Genomic DNA, 26,477 nt, shown 5'->3' on the forward strand with positions numbered 1-26,477 from the left:
CATTGAAAGCTACAAGCTGTCTAATACGGTGGCATATGGGACTTTTAGCTCTTCATTTACAGAGGAGCCCTGTACAGCCGTGTTGTTTTGAAAATTGTGACAGCCAACGTATGCGAGGAGAGTATTCCCTATCTGATGTCACAATGGGGGATCGGGGCTGGGGGGGTGTGCAGGGCTGCTGCTTTAGTAGCATGCTACACCCTGAAAATGGGTGTAACATGTTACTAAAGGTGAACTTAGCCTTTAAAGTTGAATACACAAACACATTTAGATATCATTCATCCATCATTCTTCATTATCCATCATTCCTAAGGGCCCTTCATGAGTGTCTACAGTACGTCTTGCATTAAAGTGTACTTCCCTTATTTTGGTGTTTTGTTTTTTGTGTTAGTGGGGAAGGGGTTAGACCTCTGTCAGGTCTTTGATACTGTGTCCAACCTCTATTTGTACTGGCAACTATTGTTCTCTAGAAAGAAAGTGAGGGGAAATCCAGAAATTTATAGTTGTCCTTAGTTCATTAGATGAGGGAAATCTTTCAATGGGGACAATTGTCTAAGAGGGTAATTCTCCTCACTTTGGGAGATTTCCTCCTAGCTTCCTGTTGCATGCCTGTGACAAGAAATGAAGGAACATTTCTCCAATAGGATATAGACATCAAAAAGAAAACAGGCAGAGGTTTTAATTATTTTCTCCCTACTCTTCCAAAACTAAATAGAATGGTAATAGTTGTACATACACTTTAAGGCAGGCCATTCATTTGAGTGGGCTGTCAACGCACCAGCACAGAGGAACGCTCTTGCACCTGTTTTTCTGACATAGCACACCACGGTGCACAGTAGTGGGTTGTGGTGGGCTGTGACACAGGTGAACAACATCACAGTACACATAATGTGCGTTAACACAATGCAATGGAGTAAAGTCTGTTACATTGGTGAAACAGGACACAAATTGAAAACTTGGATTCACACAGACACACCATTGTCCTCTCCCTGCCTTATCTCACAAACTATCCAAGTTTAATTACCACTGCTGTGTATGTTTTGTGATTTATCTTTTGTATTTTTTTCCCAGCTATTGTCTTACTTCATATTCTGCTAAAACTTTTTGTATATTAGTACTGCTTGAACCTTGAAGAAAGGGACACATCCTAAATGTTTGTCCTGAAAATTTGAATGTTGGTGAAAATTAAATTATCATGGACAGTACTCCCTTGTTCTTGTTGCAAGTGTACTAATATGGCTACAATGACCTAAAAAATTTGTAGTTTTGAAGAGAAGCTACATTAGTGAACTGTGTATTTAACATTGTTTTTTTTTTTTTTTAAACCAGATTTTGGTTTTGCTCAGCACATGATATCTCAGGATGCGTCCCAGTCTCTGAGAGGATCTCCACTTTACATGGCTCCAGAGATGATCTGCAGTAGACATTACGATGCTCGGGTGGACCTCTGGTCTGTAGGAGTTATTCTTTATGGTAAGATGATAATTCTGGCCTTGTTTGTGTCTGCTCTGCATAAGTGTATGCAGAAGGGACATGGACCTGTCATTCCCCTGCTTACCGGGTATCAGTGGACAGATCCCTTTGCTGAGCAAGTGGATCACTGGCGGAATTTGCCCCGTGTGAAAGGGGATTAATTGTGTAGGCTTTAGGCCTGTCCTCCTGGCCTCAGTAGCTATTGAATCAATGGCATTAAACAAGCCTGCAGCCAGTAAAGTGCATAATAATTTATTTATTTCAGGTTCTTATATAGTGCCGTCAATTTACACAGCGCTTTACACATCTATATATTGTGCATTCAACTAACCCTAAAGGGGTGTACAATCTAAATTCCCTAAATTATATTCATACATACACATACTAGGGCCAGTTTAGACAGGATCCAATTAACCACCAATCTTTGGAGTTTGGGAGGAAACCCGAGTACCCGGAGGAAACCCATGCAGGCACAGGGAGAACATGCAAACTCCAGGCAGGTGGTGCCCGGACTGGGATTTGAACCAATGACCCTAGTACTGCCAGGCGGAAGTGCTAACCATTTAGCCACTGTGCTGCCCCAAATCCAGATAAGTGATTGACATATTTGCATCATTAGTCTTGTTGAAAAAAACTGGATTTTTTTCTATATACTTACCTGTAAAATCCATTTCTTGGAGTACATCACGGGACACAGCAGTCTGTTCATGACTATGTGGGTTATAGGCCACTTATAGGTGAATGGACACTGGCTGACCAATCAGAGAGGCGGTCCTCCCCTATATACTCCCTCCTACACAGGAAGTACTTCAGTTTTTGTAGCAAGCAATGAAATTCCAGAAAGAGGGGCAGGACCTCTGTGTCCCGTGATGTACTCCAAGAAATGGATTTTACAGGTAAGTATGTAGAAAAAAATCCAGTTTTCTTTATCGTATATGACGGGACACAGAGCAGGCTATTCATGACTATGTGGGATATCCAAAAGCAATAAGAAATTTGAGGGGCAGGTGACGCCATGATAGTCACCCTCCATAATCCCTCAGGACTTACTAAGCCGCCCGTAAAACACTGCAGTCAAAGGCAGAATCTCTGCGGCTCTGACAGCCACCTAGTAGAACTTTGTGAATGTGTGAACCGAAGACCCTGTGTCAGCCTTGCAAACCTGAGCCACTGACGCCTGATGGCGGATTGCCCAATATGCCCCCACACTCCTGGTAAAGTGTGCCTTCACCCAAAAGGGTTGTACCTTACCCCCAAATCATGGGCTTGAATAATCAATTGGCTAATCCAATGTGAAATAGTCACCTTGGTTGCTGCCTGCCCCTTCCTAGGCCCCTCTGGCAGCAGGAATAGAGCATCTAACCTGACCTGTGCTGTTACCTTCAAGAAGACCCTTACAACACGTACCACATCCAAGGTGTGCAGAGATCTTTCTCTTGCTGACAGAGGTGTAGGAAAAAATGAGACCAGAACGATGTCCCGATTGCAATGAAAACCAGAAACCACCTTTTGGCAAAAAGGACAGATGAGGTCGCAACACCATCTTATCATAATGCAAAACCAGAAATGGTTCTCTGCAAGAATGAGCTGCCAGCTCCGACACCCTTCTCGTAGAAGTGATTGCCTCTAGAAACAACACCTTATGAGTCAACAGGACCAGTGGAATCTCTCTAGTAGGTTCAAATGGTGGGTTTTGCAAAACCTCCAAAACCAAGTTCAGGTCCCAACGACACAAAGGCAACCTGACAGGAGGAGCAATAAGTATCACTCCTTGTGAAAAAAAGTACGAACCAAAGAGTGGGAATCAGTGGACCTCTGGAAAACCGCTAATGCTGAAACCTGGCTCCTAATGGTACCAGCAGCCAATTTCTTCTGCAAACCTGTTTGAAGAAACAACAGAATCCTACCAATCACATACTTTCGTGGGTGCCATTTGTGAACCTCACACCAGGAAATGTAAGCCTTCCAAGTTCTGTAATAAATGTTCCTAGAGACTACCTTTCTAGCACCCAACACGATGGGGATGACAGAATCCGACACTCTCCTATCCTTCAGGATCTGGGTTTCAATAGCCACACTGTCAAATTTAGCGATCATAAAGCTGGGAGCAATATAGGATCTTGAGACAGCAGGTCTGGCTGATACAGCAAGGACCACGGCCCATCTACTGCCATCTTCACTATGTCCACGTACCAGGCCTTCCTGGGCCAGGCCGGAGCAATCCTTATCACAGAAATAGACTCACCCCGAATCCTGCGTAAGAGACGGGTCAGCAGCTGAATCAAAGGAAAGGCATAAATCGTTGAAAACTGGTTCCAAGAAAATCACTAAGGCATCTACCCTGTCATGTGAGGGTCCCTTACCATGGACACAAAAAGACTGACCTTGTTGTTGAACCTGGATGCTAACAAATCTACATCCGGACATCACCATCGCTGGCAGATTTTCTTGAATAAACTACTTGTGACTGAGATACTCCGCCTGCCAATTTTCCACCCTGAGAATGAATACTGCTGACAAACTTGGAACATATTTCTCTGCCCAGGTCAGAATGTATTTCACCTCCTGCTGAGCACTTCGACTCCTGGTACTGCTCTGGTGGTTGATGTACGCCACCGCTGTAGCATTACATAGTTAGTCTGACTGAAAAACACAAAAGTCCATCCACTTCAACCACCAAAAAAAAAAAAAAGTTATAATCCTACACCCACAGTTGATTCAGAGGAAAGCAAAAAACCCAGCAAAGCATGATCCAATTTGCTCCTGCAGGGGAAAAAATTCCTTCCTGATCCCCCAAGAGGCAATCGGATATTCCCTGGATCAAATTTATCTATAAATGTTAGTATCCAGCATGTATTCTGTGTATCCAAGAAAGAATCCAGACCTTTTTAAAGCAATCCACTGAGCTGTCCAGAACTAATTCTTGAGGGAGTCTATTCCACATTTTCACAGCTCTTACTGTGAAGAAACCTTTCCATGTTTGGAGATTAAATTTCTTTTCCTCCAGACATAGAGTGCCCCCTTGTCCTCTGTGATGTCCTCAGGGTGAATACCTCTTCACTGAGTTCACTATATGAACCACTGATGTATTTATGCATGTTGATCATATCCCCCCTTAAACTCCTCTTCTCAAGAGAAAATAAATTCAGTTCCTCTAATCTTTCCTTATAGCTGAGCTCCTCCATGCCTCTTATCAGTTTGGTTGCCCTTCTCTGTACTTTCTCCAGTTCCCCAATGTTCTTTTTGTGAATTGGTGCCCAAACTTCAACTGAATATTCCAGATGAATCCACACAGGCCAACCCTGAAGCCTGGATGTCCAATACCTCAGAGCCAGCCTCACTGCTTGAAGTTCCAGGACATTGATGGGTAGAACCCTTGGAACCATGTTCTCTGAACTGTGGCCTCCTCCAGGACAGCCCCCCAACCTGAAAGGCTGGCATAGATGGTTACCAACTTTCACACCACTGACGAAAAGAATCTCCTTCTCTCCAAATTGTGAGTTATCAACCACCAGTTCAGACTTCGCAGTACCTCTGGAGACAGAGATATGCAGTAATCCAGGGCCAGAATCTTCTTGTTCCAAACAGTCAGAATGTACCTTTGCAGCGGTCTGGAGTGGAATTGGCCATAGGGAATAGCCTTGAACAAGCACACTATCTTCCCTAGCAACCTCATATAGAGGTGAATTGAAGGATACCTCTTGGCTTTCAAATTGCAAACCTCCTTCCTAAGGGTGCAACATTTCCCTGGAGGCAGAAATACTTTTGCTTGAACCGTGTCTAGGACTATCCCCAAATACTCCAGGCTCTGCTCTAGTTCCAGGGCTGACTTCTTGAAGTTAAGCACCCAGCCCAGCTGTTCCAGGATCTGCTTTGTAAGGGCCACATCCTGCTTCAGACCTGGCACCAACCGACCTCTAAACAAGAGATCGTCTAGATAACCTATGACAGATACCCCGAGTTCTGAGTAGCCCCAACATCGGAGCAAGAAATTTTTTGTGAAAACTCTGGGAGATGTGACCAGCCCAAACTGTAGTGCTATGAACTGGAAATGCTAAGCCCCTATTGCAAACCGCAGAAATCTTTGGTGAGGAATGAATATCGGCACATGTAGGAATGCATCCTTGATGTCTATGTATGCTAAAAAATCTTCCTGTGAGGAGGCCACTACTGACTGAGCCGATTCCATATGAAAAGACTGGACGTTTAGAAACTGATGTAGCCCTTTGAGGTCCAAAATGGGCCTTATCTCCCTATTTAGGCTTTGGGACTGTAAACAGGTTTCAGCAAAACCCCTGAAACCTTTCATCAGCTGAAACCTCCGTGATCACCCCCTGAGTCAATACGCGCTCGAGTGCCTGTAATAAAGCTCCCTTTTTTTTTTCTCTGAATTCATTGGCACGTTTGATTTTAGAAACCAGGCAGGGGGAAAGACCCCAAAAAAAAGCAAAAATAAAAACTAGCCAGACATAAGTATAGCAAGAATGTGAGATTTTAAAGGCACAGTAAGAGACCACGATCGTATAAAATATCACAATGTATTGACATAAAACACAGAGTACAGTCCCCCAAAGCATTACAGGGGAAAATAACAAAAAATCTCCCTTTACATGGAGCTTATTGATGTGAACCATAACATATATGCTGGTTATGAGAAAATCGAGGAGGAAGTCAAGAATGGCCTAAAATGTCTGGCTTCTTCAGGACCGGAACTTTTGTGCAAGGGAGAGCAATACTAGTACATGTGAAATACATAAAAACAATCAATGTATCCTAAACTAATTAAGTACAGCAAAATAACATACACAAATTATAACACGTATTGGGCTTACATAGGAGAACATCTAGTCTGGGGGGCAGATGCAGGGAACCCGAATGCGGAAGGGCCTGGGAACCATGGAAAAGGTGTCTAAATCCTATAAGACAAGGCACCAGCATGCCACCTGTAGAATATATAGTTGTATTAAGGCTCTCCATGTTCCAATTACCAAGAATTAAAACCTATATCAACTAATGCTCACAATGATACTAAATTTATGCCTCCATATAGCTGGAGCATGAAAGCTCGTACTATAGAGGCAGATGATAATTTTAAAGTAAAAAAAACATTGGCAAGCCTACAAAAAAACAGCCATATATACAGTATATGCTGCATGCAAGCAAGGGAGTAGTGTAAAATAGGACATAAATGACCACAAACTTACTAATATAGCTGCACAACAGTAAGGAGTGGGTCATATGGGTGATTAGTATGTACTCCAAAGAGTAGGTCCAGAGTCTTAATGGATTATAAACCCTGCTCACATACTGGTACATATAGGAAATCCTCACCTGAGGTGCTATATATATATATATATATATATATATATGAGTTAGTAGGTGTATTGTAACACTGAGAGACAGAATGGCAACAAAAAATTCAAAAGAAATGCTTGTCTAACAAATTGTGCATTGATTTGCATGTTCATGAGGGAAATAAGTATTTGATCCCCTATCATTCAGCAGGATTTCTGGCTTCCAGGTGTCTTTCATACAGGTAACACGCTGAGACTAGAAGCAGTCTCTTAAAGGGAGTGCTGTTAATCTCATTTTGTTACCTGAATAAAAGACACCTGTCCACAGGAGCAATCAAACGATCAAGATTCTAAACTCTTCACCATGGCAAAGACCAAAGAGCTGTCCAAGGATGTCAGGGACAAGATTGTAGACCTACACAAGGCTGGACTGGGCTACAAAACTATCGCCAAGCAGCTTGGTGAGAAGGTGACAATTGGTGCAATCATTCACAAATGGAAGAAGAACAGTGAGGAATCATCCCAGAACTACACGTGAGGATCTTGTCAATGATCTCCAGGCAGCTGGTACCGCAGTCACCAAGAAAACAATTGGTAAAACACTACGCCAACAACGACTGAAATCCTGCAGTGCCAGCAAGGTCCCTCTGCTGAAGAAAGCACATGTCCAGGCCCTTCCTGAAATTTGCCACTGAACATCTGAATGATGCAGAGGAGGACTGGTTGAAAGTTCTGTGGTCAGATGAGACCAAAATCAAGCTCTCTGGCATCAACTCAACTCGCCGTGTTTGGAGGAGGAGGAATGCTGCCTATGACCCCAAGAACACCATCCCAACTGTCAAACATGGTGGTGGAAACTTTCTGCTTTGGGGGTGTTTTTCTGCTAAGGGGACAGGACAACTTCACCGCATCAAAGGGACGATGGATGGGGCAATGTACCATCAAATCTGGGGTGAGAACCTTCTTCCCTTAGCCAGGGCATTGGAAATGGGTCATGGATGGGTGTTCCAGCATGACAATGACCCAAAACACATGGCTAAGGCAACAAAGGAGTGGCTCAAGAAGAAGCACATTAAGGTCCTGGAGTGGCCTAGCCAGTCTCCAGACCTTAATCCGATTGAAAATCTGTGGAGGGAGCTGAAAGTTTGAGTTGCCAAACGTCAGCCACCAAACCTAAATGACTTGGAGAGGATCTGCAAAGAGGAGTGGGCCAAAATCCCTCCTGAGATGTGTGCAAACCTAGTGGCCAACTACAGGAAACGTCTGACCTCTGTGATTGCCAACAAGGGATTTGCTACCAAGTACTAAGTCATGTTTTGTGAAGGGGATCAAATACTTATTTCCCTCATGACCATGCAAATCAGTGCATAATTTGTTAAACATGCATTTCTTTAGATTTTTTTTGTTGCTATTCTGTCTCTGTGTTACAATACACTGAACATTTGATTTTTAGACTGATCATTTCTTTGTGAGAAGTGTGTGTGTGTGTGTGTTTGTGTAATTTATTTCAGTTTTAAAATATTACTAAAAATAAAAAAATAATACTCCACCTCCTTAATAACTCTAGATAATCCGGACAAGGAAAGAGCGTGATGCACTTGTATTAAATCCTCTTATATGGTTCCTATAGGGAATATCATAAAAAAGCCATTAAACATCAGTGGGTGTCATATACCCACCGACGTTTAATGGCTTTTTTATGATACTCCCTATTAGGAACCTTTCATAGGAGGATTTAATACAAGTGCATCACACCCTTTCCTTGTCCGGATTATCCTAGAGCTTTCCGAATGGATCCGATTAAAGTCCATGAGTCTCAAAGGAACCGTACTAGACCTTAGGTATGCTTCAGGAGCACAAGCAACATTTTAAGTGACCATCCACCTTACAGACACTGGCGAAAAAACTGAAGTACTTCCTGTGTAGGAGGGGTTATATAGGAAAGGACCTCCTCTGATTGGTCGGCCAGTGTCCATTCACCTATATGTGGCCTATAACCCACATAATCATGAATAACCTGCTATGTGTCCTGTAATGTACGATAAAGAAAAGGAGGAAAAAAAATCCTAAACCTGCAGTTGATCCAGAGGGAGGTGAGACACCATTATAAAACTTGGTACAATTTGATCCAGCAGGTCAGAAATGAAATGCGACGGACAGCTCCATCGATAAACATTGTACAAAATAAGGCAGTATCAGGATGACCGCCCTGAAGCAACTTTAAAACACGTCCGCAATTGACAATTCTGCCTTTGTAGGTTTTCTTTAAGGCTCTGGATTTATATACAATTATTTCACCTTTCTTCTATCACAGAGGCACTTTTTGGGAGAGCACCATTTGCATCAAGATCTTTCTCAGAACTGGAGGAGAAGATACGAAGTGCCCAATCTATAGAGGTAAGGAAAAAAAATGAATATGTGCTACTGGTCTTTAAGAACACAGCCTAGCATAACTGTAAGTAGGCCAGTATATAGCCAAGAGCAGTGGTGGCGAACCTGTGGCACGCAGAGCCCTCTCTGTTGGCCAAGTCGCCCCAGCAGCCGAGCATCGGATAACAGCGCACATAGGGGCCATGCGCATGCTCGGAAAGGAGTCGATGATGTCACGAGCCACAACTCGTCCAAGCTTTCGCATGGCCGGTCAGTGCGCTGCCAAGGATATATACATATTGGACTGGCTGTGAGTTTTAATACATTTGTTTTTATTAACACAAGATTTTAGCTTGTACTAGTGGCCAGTGGAATTGTGCCCCCTTGTGCTGGTGGCCAGTGGAAGCTCTGTTATTGTGTTTTTATTTTAAGACAAAGGATGTTAATGTATGGGTTGTTTTTTCTAAACTAAAACCTCAGTACTTAGGTTTAATTGCAATACTGGCACTTTGCGATAAATAAGTGGGTTTTGTATTGCAGTTTGGGCACTCAGTCTCTAATAGGTTCCCATCACTGGCCTTGAGCTATTGCAGATTAGTTCATGTTTGTCAGTACCCAGGCTACAGCTAGTGCAGGTATGTAGGTGCACAGCAAAGAGTTAGTGGAGGCATGTCAGTACCCAGCCCAAAGTTAGTGCAAGTATGTCAGAATGGAGCCTAGAGTTTGTGCATGTATATTAGTGCAGTTATGTAAGCACACAGCAAGTAAAATAACAAACCTGTTATACTCACTGCTCTCTATGCAATGGTATTACACAGAGTGGCCCCAATCCTCCTCTTCTCAGGTCCCCCAATCCTGGCTTATTCTCTTTCTTATGTGTCCCCATAGCAAGCTGTTTGCTATGGGGATAAATGCGTGCTCGCTCCCGACCTATGTGTTTACGGAGCCACGCTCCATAGACTCACACAGTGGGACTTAGCCCCACCCTCTCATTTACTCTTCACCGCACTTGATTGACAGTAGCAAGAGCCAATGGCTCCTGCTGGTGTTCGAGTCCCTGTGTGAAGAGGAAGCGAGGGGAGAAGGGATACAATCATGTACAGCGCTGATCTCTTCTCCCCTTTCTTCCCCTTCACACAGGGAAAGGGGATCACAGGGAAATTAAAAACATTTTTTTCCTTAATGCAAGCAATGCATTAAGGTAAAAAAAATCCTGTTTAAGTTTAGGATCACTTTAATGCAGGTATGGAAGTGCACAGCCTAGTGTTAGTGCAGGTATGTCAGTACACAGTGTAGAGGTAGTGCAAGGATAAACGTACACAGCCTAGAGTTAGAGTAGGTGCAAGATGCCCAATTATTTTCTTTTAGAACTATTTCAAGATGTTAAAGGGAAAATATATTAGTTTGCGTCAATTTTTTAAATGTTTTTGAATGAATTCTCAATGGGTCTTTTGTTATTAGCTTCCTGCAAGGCCTCGGGTGTCCCCTGAATGCCGGGATCTCCTTCAGCGACTCTTGGAGAGAGACCCAGATCATCGTATCTCCTTCCCAGACTTCTTCAACCACCCGTTTGTAGATTTGGAGCACATGCCCTGTGCAGAATCCTTACAGAAAGCTGTGAGTGAAAATTGCCTTGTCTGTATATGTAATGGGTACTGTTAATTATTCTTGTACATGTTTTCTTTGTGTTGTTTAAATGTGGTTACTCTTACAGACATCTCTGGTGGCTGAGGCAGTGGAGAAAGATGGAGCAAGAGATTATTCAGCAGCACTCAGCTTGTACTGCCGAGCTTTGGAATATTTCGTCCCTTCTTTGCACTGTCAGTATTGAAGCATTTTAGATCACCTTAATGTTTAGTTATTTAATTTTTTTCACTCAGATCTGTTATCGGAGACGGGGTGTCTGTATTTCAGTAAATCTGATCTACTTTCAAATATCCATATGCTGGGGGTGGTGCAATGGAAGCAGTTCTGCTAAAACTATATTTGCTGATGGATGTTGCCCTATACTTTACCATTTACTCTCCAGAATGTTTGATACCTAGATATCTGTTGGTAGTGGCAGTTGAGTTCCCCTATATGAGACAGACATGCAAGTATTGCATACCCTGCTGTCTTTTACTGTCATAATTTTTTGAGTTTTAGAAGGCCTTTTTCATGTTTATAATGAGAAAAGTAGGGTGTACATTGTAATATTTGCTGAATAATATGTTTTACATGTATAAGTACTTTGATCTGTACTGTAAAGTAGTGTGGTTTGGGTAATGTTAACACTGTGTCAAGATACATGCCAAAAACTTAAAGTACATGTGAACCCTAACCTTGTCAAACAATGCATTCAGTTTAAAATAGAAATGAAAGGTGTGTGTGAGCGTGCGTGCGTGTGTGTGCGCGCAAGTTTTATCATTGGAGGACAGGCAGGCTGAGTTTCAGCACAGCCAGAAACTGCACAGTGTTGGGAGGATTTGCTTCCATGCCTAGCTTGGTCCGTTTGAAATAGGAAAGCAGGGGGACTGGCAGGATCACCAAATATATCATACAAAAGTACATGATACAACAGACACATCAGGAATATAAAATGTTGGTGTAGCAAACACTTTTGCTGCACCATGTAAACCCTACTTAACTGTTCTGGATTTTTTCTGGTAGATGAGACAGACATTCGGCGGAAAGAAGCCATACGCTCAAAGGTTAGTGAGCATCACTTTGATGGTTGCATCTCAGATTGATATTTTTAACTTACTGGCATCTATGACTAGTGGGAAATGCATATTAACAGAATTATTCTTTTTTTTTTTTTTTTTTTCTTTTCCTCAAAGTATATGTAACCCAGCTATCACATGTAATGGTAGTTTGAAAAGTAATTTTCCTTCCAGTAAATTTGTATTGAGCTTTTTCATTGAGTTTTTCAACAAAAATATAGGTTACAAATACACATAATAACAAGGTACCATAGACATTAAAGCGGTAGTAAAGTCTGTTTTGTGATTTGTAAATGAATATCTCCTAAACGTGCACTGTTTAGTAGATATGCACAGTTTTTGACAGCCGGCGCATGTACTCTGAAAGAACGGAATACCCATGCCGTTCCTTTAGAGCACTGTGTCGTGGCCGTGGCTCCCGCATGCATGCGCAGGAGTGACGTCATGGCCCCGCCAGTCAGACAACTGGAGCTTGTGAACCCGAAGGGAAGACCAGGGGAAAATGGATGTCAGCGGTAACAGCGCACCGCTGGAGGGCTTAGTTTTAAGGTAAGTACTTCATAATGTGCTAGTATGCGATGTATACTATAACATTACCTTGCAGAGGATTTTTGTTTTATTTATTTTATTTTTTTTACTACCGCTTCAAAGTAGAATTCCAGGCTGAACCTAACTAGTCTTAAAATTGCTATCTCCCCCTTCTAACACCTATGCTGACTAACTTGTGTAAAAAAATATATACACTCACCGGCCACTTTTAGGTACACCTTGCTGGTACCGGGTTGGACCCCCTTTTGCCTTCAGAACTGCCCTAATTCTTTGTGGTATAGATTCAACAAGTTGTTGAAAACATTCCTCAGAGATTTTGGTCCATATTGACATGAGTTACCGTCTGACACCAACAACCATGCCACATTCTAAGTCACTTAAATCCCCTTTCTTCCCCATTCTGATGCTCAGTTTGAACTTCAGCAAGTCATCTTCACCACGTCTAGATGCCTAAATGCATTGAGTTGTTGCCATGAGATTGGCTTGTTACCAGTTTGTTACCAAGCAATTGAACAGGTGTATCTAATAAAGTGTCCAGTTAGTGTATATAAAGGAACATTTTTAATCGGAGTATTGCACCGAGTCAATTAAACTCATGGGATATTGATCTGGTCAGTTAAATAGCAGAGGGGGTTATTTAGTTTCAGTTGCTTTGGTGTTAATGAAATTACCAACAGGTGCACTAGATGGGCAACAATGAGACGACAACCAAAACAGAAATGGTTTTACAGGTGGAGGCCACTGACATTTTTTTTCCCTACTCATCTTTTCTGACTGTTTTTCACTAGTTTTGCATTTGGCTAGGGTCAGTATCACTACTTACTGGTTGCATGAGACAATACCCGGATCCTATAGAGGTTGCGCAGGCAGTCCAACTCCTCCAGGATGGCTCATCAATACATGCCATTACCAGAAGGTTTGCTGTGTCTCCCAGCACAGTCTCAAGAGCATGGAGGAGATTCCAGGAGACAGGCAGTTACTCTAGGAGAGTTGGACAGGGCCGTAGAAGGTCCTTAACCCATCAGGAGGACCAGTATCTGCTCCTTTTGTGCAAGGAGGAACAGGATGAGCACTGACAGAGCCCTACAAAATGACCTCCAGCAGACCTCTATCAGGCCAATCGTGTGAGTGTCTCTGACCTAGCAACCAGAAACTGACTTCATGAGGGTGGCCTGAGGGCCCGACATCCTCTAGTGGGCCCTGTGCTCACTGCCTGGCACCATAGAGCTCGATTGGCATTTGCCATTGAACACCAGAATTGGCAGGTCTGCCACTGGCACCCTGTGCTTTTCACAGATGAGAGCAGGTTCACTCTGAGCACATGTGACAGATGTGAAAGGGTCTAGAGAAGCCATGGAGAATGTTATGATGCCTGTAACATCATTCAGCATGCTGCAGTGATGGTCTGAGGAGGCATATCCATGGAGGGATGCACAAACCTCTACAGGCAAACAATAGCACCTTGACTGCCATTAGGCATTGAGATGAAATCCTGGGTTCCTCCTGGTGCATGACCATGCCTGGCGTCATGTGGAGATGGTATGCAGGCAGTTCCTGGAGGATGAAGGAATTGATACCATTGAATAGCCCTCATGCTCTCTTGACCTAAATCGAATGGAACATCTCTGGGATATCATGTTTCGGTCCATCCAATGTGCAGTGTTAGTATTTTGCCACACATAGCATTTTGCTTTTAGGGAAAAAAAGTTAAATTTTGGTTGCACCTTACCAGAGCACCTTCTTCCACATGTTTGCTGTGTCCCTCACATGGCTTCTCGCAAACTGCAAATGGGACTTCTTATGGCTGTCTTTCCACAATTGCTTTCTTCTTGCCACTCTTCCATAAAGGCCAGATTTGTGGAGTGCACGACTAATAGTTGTCCTGTGGACAGATTCTCCCACCTGAACTGTTGATCTCTGCAGCTCCTCCAGAGTTACCATGGGCCTCTTGGCTGCTTCTCTGATTAATGATCTCCTTGCCCGGCCTGTCAGTTTAGGTGGACGGCCATCTTTTGTTAGGTTTGCAGTTGTGTCATACTCTTCCTATTTTTGGATGATGGATTGAACAGTGCTCCATAAGATGTTCAAAGCTTGGGATATTTTTTTATAACCTAACTCTGCTTTAAACGTCTCCACGACTTTATTCCTGATCTGTCTGGTACATTCCTTGGCCTTCATTATGCTGTTTGTTCACTAATGTTCTCTATCAAACCTCTGAGGGTTTCAAAAAATTTTTGAAAACCATTTATCATTTTCCTTTCACTTCACAATAACAATTCTCCACTTTGTGTTGGTCTATCACATAAAATCCCAATAAAATACATTTACATTTTTGGTTGTAACATGACAAAATGTGGATAATTTCAAGGGGTATGAATACTTTTTCAAGGCACTGTATATGCAGTGAAGCATGCTTGTTATACTCACTGTGGAACCTAAGGGGTTAATCCTCTGCATTGTGTAAAAAAGATGTTTGATCCCGGTCTCTCTGATCCTCCCCTTCTTCTACTGTTCCCAACCATCTCCTGATAGAAGAGAGCTACACATCCTCAGTCTGGTGTGTTTTTCTTTCTTGGGAGAGTGCAATGTGAACATCACAGGGCCAATCGGCACTGTCCATACAGATGGTCAGGGGTCCTGCAGCCTCATAGGAAAGAATGAAAACTCCTCCTACAAACTTTAACCAGTGCTCCGCTGGACACTAATAAAAGTCACAACACTGCTCTAATTGCTGATGAGAAAAGGTATTTAGCAGTTTGTTTGGAAGGTGCTGATTGGCCCTGTGCTGATCACATGCACTCTCCCAAGAAAGGAAAAAATATTGGAAATTGCATTTCCATGTTCTGAGTACTGTGAGAGACCAGATATAGTGAATGCAGGGTCCTGGGTTTAGTAACACTTTAAGGGCCTGTCCATTGCTAGACATATATGAATTATTCCCACTTTATCTATGTATTGTTGCGTGGCAGGGTTGGAATTATGACTATAGGACAATTAATGTCCTTGAATGGAAATAAAGAGGAATAAATGTTGTCATTCAGAATCAGATGTTTTTGCACCAAAGGAACATATTGATCTTACTGTTGCTGGTATCGGCAATGCTTAGTCTCTAAATATATTTACCTACCTGAAGATTGCTAGCCTCATTCATTAATAATAATAATAATACATGAGAAACTGAACAGCTGTGACTCACAATATATACAGTAGTTTTGTCATATGTTGTATATTCAGGCATGCATTTCATTTGCTGTTGTATTACAGGGACTTATTATTTTAATCTTTTACTATACACTGTCTGCAGGTGTGTCAATATATATCAAGAGCGGAGGAGCTAAAGGTACTGGTATCTTCTAGTAACAAGTCCCTGCTTCTTGAAGGCATATCTTCACGGGAACTTTTGAAAGGTGAGCTCTAGCCGCCCTTTTTGGACTAATGGCCCTGGTGTTGGGCACAAATGTGTGGCTGATTTTGAAATATTGGGTAACTTGTATGACAAGGTCTCTTGTCAACATCTATTTATTGCGTGCGCACACACAGACGATTGGCATGGTTGCATTTCTATGTATAAGATGGAACCTGCGCAGTGGACTATATTTAATTATATAGATAAACTGGCTGCTGCTAGCAATACCACAAGTGTAAATGCAAACAAATGTGTGAATACAAGTATAAATAAATGCTGTGCTGCCACTAGTGAATTAAATGTGCCACACTCCGTTCGTGATGATGGCCCTCAAATAAATAAATGTGACCTCTATATAACATATAAACATAAAAAGTTAGTCTACCCCTCTGTGTATCCCTATGACGGGGAAATATGACACCCCTATATATCATGCATGCTTATACCAATGCTTTAAGCCTGTGCTATATTAGTGAGGTAATGTGCAAATAGTGCAACAATCATGAACACCAATGCTCCCAAATTAAACCGATATCAGTCAAACCTGCATGGCTGTAGGGGCGTGCTGAGGCACCAAATGCGCAGTTTGACCTACCCATGCAGGTGATCAACATCTTTTGCATTCATAGATTTTAAGACAAATGATAGATAAGCTTGCGCTTGCATTCGCCTATAAACTAAATATATATCAAAGGTGATGATTCTGTTAGTTACACATTAATCCTTTGCACAAAAAATTACAACAGAGTATTGTATCCAAGTGAATTGCAAACTAATTCAGCTTGTTCCACGTGCTGATTGATAGAAACAAGGCTGCAGAATGATGGCGCTAATTGCATGTGTTAAGATCTGTATGCAGTTTCTAAGTTGCAATCCTTGTGACATCACAATCGGCTGCTCGATTTTTCTCAGGCCGACTTGCCAGCAGTACTGCAAATAAAGCTGTGTTCTATATATCACTGGCTGGGACATAGAGAAAAAGCAATAGTGCTCCTCCAATTGGGAGCCTAACACTTTGCATTTCTTTTTTTTGTTACTGCCTATGGAAGCTATTCATGTGTGAATGTGGATAGAGGCAGAGAGCTGTCATTAGAGCTGGAGATTGCTTTCACAGAATTGCAACTAAAGCAGGGTATACACTGGAAATTAACCAACTCAATACTGTGCACTTTCGTCCCCCTTCCTGCCAAGGCCAATTTTCAGCTTTCAGCTCTCTCACGCTTTGTATTACAATTACTCAGTCATGCAACTCTGTACCCATATGAAATTTTTATCATTTTTTTCACACAAGTTGAGCTTTCTTTTGGTGGTATTTAATCACTACTGGGTTTTTTATTTTTTGCGCTATAAATGAAAAAATACTGTAAAGTTTAATTTTAAAAAACTTGTTTTTCTTAGTTTCTGTTATAAAAATTAGCAAATAAGTAATTTTTTCTTCATAAATTTTGACCATAATTTATACTGCTACAATGCTTTGCTAAACAATAACCCGAATTGGTGTATATTATTTGGTCTGTGTGAAAGTTATAGTCTACAAGCTATAGTACCAATCATTGAAAATTGACCACAGCTGATATACTGATGGCCTATCTCATTTCTCGATACACTAACAAGCCTGGACAGTACAAATACCCCTTTTTGGAAAGTAGACATTCCAAGGTATTTAGTAAGAGGCATGCTAAGTTTTTTTGAAGTAGTAATTTTTTCCCACAATTCTTTGGAAAATTAAGAAAGTAAATAAAATTTTAGTTTTCACACATGGCATAGGCATACTTGCAACTACACCTCAAACCCAAAATAATACCCACATTTTTGATAAAATATAAAATACAGTGTTGCGCTGAGTATATAAGATACCAAACATGTCACGCTTTAAAATTGCACATGCTTATGGAATGGTGCTAAACTACGGTATTTAAAAATCTCCATAGGCGATGCTTTATAATCCTTCACAGGTTACCAGTTTAGAGTTACAGAGGTGATCTGATTCTAGAATTATTGCTCTCGCTCTGACATTCACAGCAACCGCTCACGTGTTTGGTGCGATCGCTGTTTATGTATGCGTATGAGACCTATGTGTGTGTTCGCCTTTGCACGCGAGCAAGGGGGGACCGGGGTGCGTTTTAAATTTTTTTATTATTATTTATTTGTTTGTTGTTATTTGCAGTGGTACACTGGCAGATGTTTTTGTGCACTGTTCACTGAGAGATGTTGACAGATTTTTATGGGACACTGTGACGGATGATAACCACTGTGGACAGGGACAGACTGTGCTTGGTGCACTGGTGTGGGATGTCTGCAGACTGTGAGATCTGTGTAGCTGAACAATAAAATCTTCAGCTACACAGATCAGCTGTCACAGGTTGCTCCCAGGCATCCATTCTGAGGGACATACAGGAACGTTCACTCAGAACAAGGAAGCTCCCAACTGGCCGTTTATGTAAATTGGCTGGGTGGGAAGTGGTTAGAAAAATACTCACTTCCCCACATCCACACAAGCGATGTGAACGCAGAGATCTCCCCCGACATGCTATTGTATTCTGACAGTGGACCCCCCCCTTTCCGTCAGAATACACTGATCAGTACTCCAAGCATTGGCTGCAAGCACTGATCAAATACTGGCTTTCCAGCAGCACCGTTTGATAGAAGCCAGTCGTCAGATTGGCTTTTGTTGAATACACAGTGGTACACACAGAGCAAAATTCGTCCAGTTCCAATATGAGTAATCTCCACCATTCTGCAATACCCTAGGATACAATTTTATCTTGTAATTTTTGTGTGAAAGTTTTATCCCACTATGAAAAGGAACAGTGGTGTCAGCATGACTAACAAAATCATCGCCTTTAATATTTATTCAGTCTACGGCTTAATTCACACAGGGCGATTTTGATCCGTGCCCTGTGCAGTGTCGTGTTTGCCACTATGGGGCTACACAGGTGTTGCATGCATCCGCGTGCTGGCTATCCCATAGCTGTCTATTGGTATGCAACGGCTGCACAGACCTGTAGCTGCACCCACACGGGTGTCAAATTTGGGAGCAACAGCTGTGTCCATGCAACTGCTGTGTCCCAATAGACATGAATGAGAGCACTTTTGCATACTGATGCTGATAAAACACAGTCCTGCACAGGGCAAGGAGCAAATCACTCTATGTAAAGGAGGCCTTAAGGAGAAAGGAAGAACCAGCTGATCTATTACTTGCACTTTTTGTCTTTATTGCGATAATTATAATCAAAGGATTTATCTAAATCAGTAAGGCTGCTGTATTTGGGATAGTGTTTTTTTTTTTTTCACTTTATTTTTCGCTCTGGACTGTTTTCTCCCTTCATTGATTATAGGTTACTAATTAATAAGTCTGTGTTCTCATTTCATACGTCTTCACTGCTGATCTGCTGTCATTTTCTCTAGAAATGTCTCAGGACAAACCTCGTCTGTTTGCTGCTTTAGATGTGGCTTCAGCTGCTGTTGCAAAGGTATGACACAGCAGAATAAATTGGTGTAAATTATCCTGGCTCATTTATTACCTTTTTCAATGTTTTACCATTACATTTAAACAAGGTAGAATCCATGTACACTAAATTTTGTCTATTCAGTCTGTTGATTCATGTCGGGTTTATTAATATTAAGATCGTTATTAATCAACTTAAAGTATAGGTAAAGCAACAATAAACCTATGGGGAGAGTGCACAGCCTACATCTGTGCTGGGCGGGGGGGTTGTGAGTTTGTGCTAAGATGGGGGATTTGAGGGGATTGAGCACAGCCCACATTTGTGCTAGGAAGGGGGTTTGAGGGGATTGTGCTGTGAGAGGGAATTAGGGGGGGGTTGGAGTGGGGCTTTTGCTAGTAGTGGGGATTTGGGAACAGGGGATTTGTGCTAAATGGGAGGTGGGAGTTGTGCTAGGAGGGGTGATTTTTGGGGGTTGTACTTTGAGGGATTTGCTGGGGGGTTTGTGTTAGGAGGGGGGATTTGAGGGGGTTGTGTTAGAAGAGGGCTTGGTTGGAGCAGAGTTTGTACAAGGAGTGGGGATTTGGGAGCAGGGGGTTTAAGCTAGGAGGAGGAATTTTGGGGGGGGGGAGTTCTAGGAGAGGGGATTTGGTAGGGGATGTGTGCTGAAAGGGGGAATTTGGAGGGAGAAAGTTGCTATCTAAGATCACTGAACATTAAAAATTGGATGTGCACAAACACACAAACACATGCTCAGACACACCTCATGGTGTGAACGAGCCCTTGGACTGGTGTACTCCGGGATTGTGCACAGTTCTGAAGAGTGCCTTGCCTGAAAAAAGGTTTAAAAACACCGTCCTAGGGTGACAGCTCTGCTCCCGTATAGATACAGTTGTGTTCAAAATAATAGCAGTGTGTTGAAAAAAGTGAATAAAGCTCAAAGACCTTCTAATAGCTTTTATTTCCATACACACAAATGCATTGGGAACACTACACATTCTATTCCAAATCAAAACATGAAGAAAAATATATCAAATTTGTGTTGTTCCTCTAAAAAAAAATTGAAGAAAAGTGAATATTAGACTGTTCAAAAAAAATAGCAGTGTTTGTATTCTTCTTTACAAACTCAAACATTCACTATATAAACTGAAAAATGTTTGAAGATTTTGCTTTCCTTTGAATCACTTAATGAATATTTAGTTGTATAAGCACTGTTTCTGAGAACTGCTGTACATCTGTGTTGCATGGAGTCAACCAACTTCTGGCACCTGTGAACAGGTATTCCAGCCCAGGATGATTGGACAACATTCCACTGTTCTCTATTTCTTGGTTTTGCCTCAGAAACTGCATTTGTGATGTCACCCCACAAGTTTTCTATTGGATTAAGATCCGGGGATTGGGCTGGCCACTCCATAACGTCAATCTTGTTGGTCTGGAACCAAGATGTTGCACATTTACTGGTGTGTTTGGGGTTGTTGTCTTGTTGGAACACCCATTTCAAGGGCATTTCCTCTTCAGCATAAGGCAGCATGACCTCTTCAAGTATTCTGATGTATTCAAACTGATCCATGATCCCTGGTATGCGATAAATAGGCCCAACACCGTAGTATGAGAAACATCCCCATATCATGATGCTTGCGCAACCATGCTTCACTGTCTTTACAGTGTACTGTGGCTTGAATTCAGTGTTTGGGGGTCGTCTGACAAACTGTCTCCAGCCACTAGACCCAAAAAGAACAATCTTACTTTCATCAGTCCACAAAATGTTGCGCCATTTCTCTTTAGGCCAGTCAATGTGCTCTTTGGCAAATTGTAACCTCTTCAGCACATGTCTTTTTTTCAACAGTGGGACTTTGCGGGGGCTTCTTGCAGATAGCTTGGCTTCACATAGGCGTCTTCTAATTGTAACAGTACTCACAGGTAACTTTACACCTTCTTTGATCTTCCTGGAGCTGATTGTTGGCTGAGTCCTTGCCATTTTGGCTATTCTTCAAGCCATTCGAATGGTAGTTTTGCGCTTTCTTCCACGTCTTTCAGGTTTTGGTTGCTATTTTAAAGCATTTGCGATCATTTTAGCTGAGCAGCCTATCATTTTCTGCACTTCTTTATATGTTTTCCCCTCTCCAATCAACTTTTTAATCAAGGTACGCTGTTCTTCTGAACAATGTCTGGAACGACCCATTTTCCTCAGAATTTCAGAGAGAAATGCACTGTAACCAGCATGTACAACATTTGCTGCCTTCCTTCCTTAAATAAGGGCAATAATTGCCACCTGTTTTTCAAAGAATGAATTACCTCACTAATAGAACTCCACACTGCTATTATTTTGAACATGCCCCTTTCAATTAGTGATTCAATTACACAGAATCAGCAGCATGCATGTCATGACTGTTGGGTCTGTTGGATTTCTATTACTCTACTATACCTGCTAGTAAATTATTTGCCATGTAGAAATATCATTTCTACCAAAAACAGTGATTGATCAGGTTAGCTATGTCTGACTGCTATTATTTTGAACACAACTGTATATTACTGTGAGGGAGTGTTGTCAACTTAGGGCAGGAAGTGTGTTACTGGCAGGATCACTAGGTGTAAATAAATAGAAAAATTGCCTGAATCGAAGGATTTCAGCCACCACATCTATGGAGTGGCCAGGCTGCAACATATAAAAAAATTTTTTCTTGAGTTTAGATACACTTTAATCATCTATGTGGAGCATTCATGCGAGAACTAGGGTTATGTGCACAAAAATCTTACTTTTAGGCAATATATATTGCAGTAGCTAAAGTTTTCAGAAATAAAGCAAGTCATAACTGACCACAAAGTTTGAAATTTAAGAACTCTTATCCATATGTAAAAAACGCCTGTCTCAGCTCTGTACATATTAAATCGCTTTAATGAGGTATAATAAAGCTTGGGAAGGTATCTGAATTGGATTAATATACCCTGGGCTAATGGAACTGGAAGCTTGTATGTTCTTTGAATCACTTTGCATTCTTCTAAGATACATCAATGTGTCCATTTGTTCCACACTTTTTGTGATTGGGCATATTTGTCTTCTAATGACACACAAACTGTAATATTAAATTCTTATTTTAAAATTTTCCATGGTCTTACCTTTTGAAGCATATTGCTTTCTTGTTGTATTCTGCATTTGCATATGTAATGCTACTGGAAGTTGATCGTAAATTCTCCTTGGATTTGGGTAACAGATTTCACAATGCCTTCCATAAAGACATCCTTTCTAATATTTCTTTTCATGTGTCTTCTCTTTAATATGTTGGCAGGATGAGGAGGGAGTAGCTGCTGATGCGCTGGACCTCTACCAGCAGTGTCTTGGGGAGCTCATATTAATGTTAAGTGGTGAGTACTATCAGACTGAAAGAAAGATATTTGGTCATTGCAGCCTACTAAAGAGGCACTACAGCTGGTAAAAACCCTAAACCTAAATACTTCTAAAATCCCTGTAAACAAGGAGTTCTGATCATTCTTTTAGGAATAGTCACACTCCTGTACATATCCAATATTCATCGTGTGCTGGCACTTGCCCACCTCTGCATCATCCACATAGAAGCAATGCATCGTCTCATCTAGAAAAGCAGCACAAAAATATTCACACCAAACAGCTGTTGCACATGATGTACCCTGGAGAGCATTATCTGCCAAGGAGTACATCAAGAATCTCTCTGTGGGGATGCTCACATTGAGGAAATCAACAAAGTCAATATGCTCCTGTTTTTATTTTCACATGTATAACTACAAAAAGTTATTGCATAAGATTTCCTAATACAAAGAATTACCATGTTTTTTACAGTCTTGTGTTAAAATATACCCTTCTGTTTAGCTTAACTTTGTTTCACTCATTGCTAATATTTATCTTTCATGTGTCACCCTAGGTAAGCTTTGTTATCAACGGCAGTGTATGTCCACCTTTTGATTTGTAGTTAATAAAGTCTTAAGAAACCAGTAGAATCAGATAATTTTGCTCTTTGTCTGCTGAGAGTATTGGGGGTTATATAGGTGTATGTTATATGTAATTCGTTCACGTTTTGGCACATTCTTTGTACCAGATGATCATATCCAATAATTAAATTGTTCATAAATATCAGAGTGTGCTTAGATATTGCACAACTATCTCACTATCGAGATAAGTTTGTAACATGCTACACTCGTGCTACATGAGTCAGATATGTCCGTTTTGCCACATGATAGTCCATGTGATTGATTGTGATTCACTGTACTATGACAGTTCAGTGCACTGTTCTTTATGTTAAAAAATAGGTTCTTGTGTGAAAATGTCCACCCCAGCACACAGGACATGAGCCCCTGTTTTCTCTTAAGTTTTTGGCCCATAAACTGTTCCATTATTGTCCCAGCTTATGAAAATCTCATGTGTTTGGTGATGAGCATCTTGCATTTTTGGCCACCTTTTGATCTGCTGTCACCCATTTACTGGGGAGAAAAAAAGTGCTTCTGCTTAGACCAGATTCTGATTTGATCTATTTTGTGTTTGGCGTCTTGCAGCTGAACCAGTTGGAAGGAGAAGGGAATTACTACATGCTGAAGTAAGTGTAATTCCACCATTTTCCTATTCTACAGGGAAAGATAACTTTTTACTAAACACATAGAAAGGAAAAATATACATGTCTTTTCTAACCTGACTCATACTACTATAAAGTACAATTAAAGGCACACATTCAAAAAGTATTAAATCCAGTTTCTGTGATGCACACACCTCATAAAGTAAACTAAAAACTTCCTTTTACCTCTTTTGAGTAAAATTTTCCTTTCTTTGTCTCATATGCTCCCCCTCCTAAACACTGCAGCTCACAGTGAAAGGGTTTCATCAACATAGTGTTGTTAATCCAGAAAGCATTGGACAGAACTAAGTGTGGTTTTGTGCAGATTGGAAAATTACCTACATGAGGGCAACTCTGCTCTGAATTCAGGAGTTTTTCATTCATGGTTTTGGGTAGCACCATGGAGTAGAAGGTCCATCTTTTCCTTTTGTTTATCTCTGTCTGTGTCTTCCAGATTCAAACACTAATGAAGCGTGCAGAATTTTTAAAAGAGCAGGTAAGAGTAATAGAAGGGAAATAAGAAAGAGGTTGGGCACAGATTTTGATTCTCTAAGTCATATGATTTCTTTTCATCTTTTGCTGCAGATGAAGACTACTGACTGGAAGAATGATTCTCTGGGAAATGAGATGTTGTCAGAGTCTGTGCGGGGATGTGAGTAAGCTTAGTAAAACCCTCCAGTGGGCTTTAAATTATAAATACACCCTTTGGAACCTGGTATATGTTACACTTGTATTTAGGGTGTAACATGTTCCAGCACATGTTCCCCCTCACTCCTTCCCCTGTGACAGTGGATGGGGGTTCTTCTCCCCTGCAGCCTCTGTCCCATTTAAAATCAGGACAGTTCTGTGCATCATTCACAAAGATCTGTAAATGAAGAAACCAAAAGTCCAGTCTGCAAGTACAGCACATGGCTTGTAGTACACAGTGGACTGCGAGGGCGCTGATGAACACTCTCATAGTCCATCCACAAGTCTTCCAGCTTTCTAACTGAAAGCCCACACAGAGGTATGAGCAGAAGTTTGGGGGACTTGTCTGCAGGAGCCTGATATTAGCACATTTTATTTCCCTGCATAAATGTGTATATATTATTTTTCTTTAAAAGTGAACTTAGCCTTTACATGTTAACCACTTGCCTACTGGGCACTTATACCCCCTTCCTGCCCAGGCCAATTTTCAGCTTTCAGCACTGTCGCAATTTGAATGAAAATTGCGTGATCATGAAACACTGTATCCATATGAAATTATAATTTTTTTGAAACAGAGCTTTCTTTTGGTGGTATTTAATCACCACTGTTTTGTTTTTGTTTTTTGTTTTTTTGCTAAACAAACCAAAAACAACTGAAAATTTTGAAAAGAAGAAAGTTTTTTTCTTAGTTTCTGTTATAAAATTTTGTAAATGAGTAATTTTTCGCCTTCACTGATGTGCACTAATGAGTCTGTACTAATGGGCACTGATAGGCTGCACTGATGAGGAGGCACTGGTAGGTAGCACTGATGGGCATTGCCAGGCATCACTGGTGGGCATTGAGAGACATCACTAATGGGCACTGAAAGGCAGTACTCATATATGGCACTGCTAGGCGGCATTGACGGGCACTGCAAGACAGCACTGACTGGCACTCATAGGCGGAACTGACTGGCACTGATAGGTGGCACTGAAAAGCAGCACAGATGGGCACTAATATGTGGCATTGATGTGCACTGGTAGGTACTGACAGGTGGCATTGATGTGCACTGACAGGTGGCATTGATGTGCATTGATAGGTGGCATTGGACACTGACAGGTGGCACTGATGGGGCTACACTGATCATCAGTGCTCTGATGATCAGTGTAGATGTCCCCTCTGAGGAATGCCGATTTACCAGCTCTCCTCTCCTCACCAGCTGTCAGCGTGACAGCTGGTGAGGAGAGGAATGCGGATAACCGGCATTTCCTTATTTACATGTGATCAGCTGTGATTGGACACAGCTCATCACATGACAGAGCTGAAGTCATCGGCTCTTTCCGCTGATTGGTGATCCACGGTGTCGCTCATGCGCGGTTAGAGTGGGATAACATCATATGATGTCCTCGCAGAACGAGGGAACCGCCATGCTCCCGTCATTTCCTTATATGGCGGGCAGGAGGTGGTTAAATACTCTTGCATTCTTGTAATGGAGATGACTACTACAGTCAAGTCCTTAAATATTGGGACATCGACACAAATCTAACATTTTCGGCTCTATACACCACCACAATGGATTTGAAATGAAACGAACAAGATGTGCTTTAACTGCAGACTGTCAGCTTTAATTTGAGGGTATTTACATCCAAATCAGGTGAACGATGTAGGAAAAACAACAGTTTGCATATGTGCCTCCCACTTGTTAAGGGACCAAAAGTAATGGGACAATTGGCTTCTCAGCTGTTCCGTTGCCAGGTGTGTGTTATTCCCTCATTATCCCAATTACAATGAGCAGATAAAAGATCCAGAGTTCATTTCAAGTGTGCTATTTGCATTTGGAATCTTGCTGTCAACTCTCAAGATGAGATCCAAAGAGCTGTCACTATCAGTGAAGCAAGCCATCATTAGGCTGAAAAAACAAAACAAACCCATCAGAGAGATAGCAAAAACATTAGGCGTGGCCAAAACAACTGTTTGGAACATTCTTAAAA

General features: G+C 41.6%; 1 protein-coding gene across 1 annotated transcript in view; it reads left to right on the forward strand.

Annotated features, from left to right (window-relative positions):
- Positions 1 to 26,477, forward strand: part of ULK3 (unc-51 like kinase 3) — a 41,135-nt gene that overhangs the window by 12,160 nt on the left and 2,498 nt on the right. Inside the window, exons 5-15 of the mRNA XM_089663937.1 lie at positions 1,330 to 1,473; positions 9,082 to 9,164; positions 10,599 to 10,754; positions 10,852 to 10,957; positions 11,787 to 11,827; positions 15,693 to 15,795; positions 19,203 to 19,267; positions 22,528 to 22,603; positions 23,765 to 23,805; positions 24,275 to 24,316; positions 24,406 to 24,472. Of these exons, the coding sequence (XP_089520063.1) occupies positions 1,330 to 1,473; positions 9,082 to 9,164; positions 10,599 to 10,754; positions 10,852 to 10,957; positions 11,787 to 11,827; positions 15,693 to 15,795; positions 19,203 to 19,267; positions 22,528 to 22,603; positions 23,765 to 23,805; positions 24,275 to 24,316; positions 24,406 to 24,472 (924 nt within the window). The remainder of the gene's footprint in view (positions 1 to 1,329; positions 1,474 to 9,081; positions 9,165 to 10,598; positions 10,755 to 10,851; positions 10,958 to 11,786; positions 11,828 to 15,692; positions 15,796 to 19,202; positions 19,268 to 22,527; positions 22,604 to 23,764; positions 23,806 to 24,274; positions 24,317 to 24,405; positions 24,473 to 26,477) is intronic.

The sequence above is a fragment of the Staurois parvus genome, unplaced genomic scaffold (assembly GCF_062004578.1).
Source record: "Staurois parvus isolate SC_StPar_1 unplaced genomic scaffold, SC_StPar_1.0 ptg001805l, whole genome shotgun sequence".
NCBI classification, from domain to species: Eukaryota; Metazoa; Chordata; class Amphibia; order Anura; family Ranidae; genus Staurois; species Staurois parvus.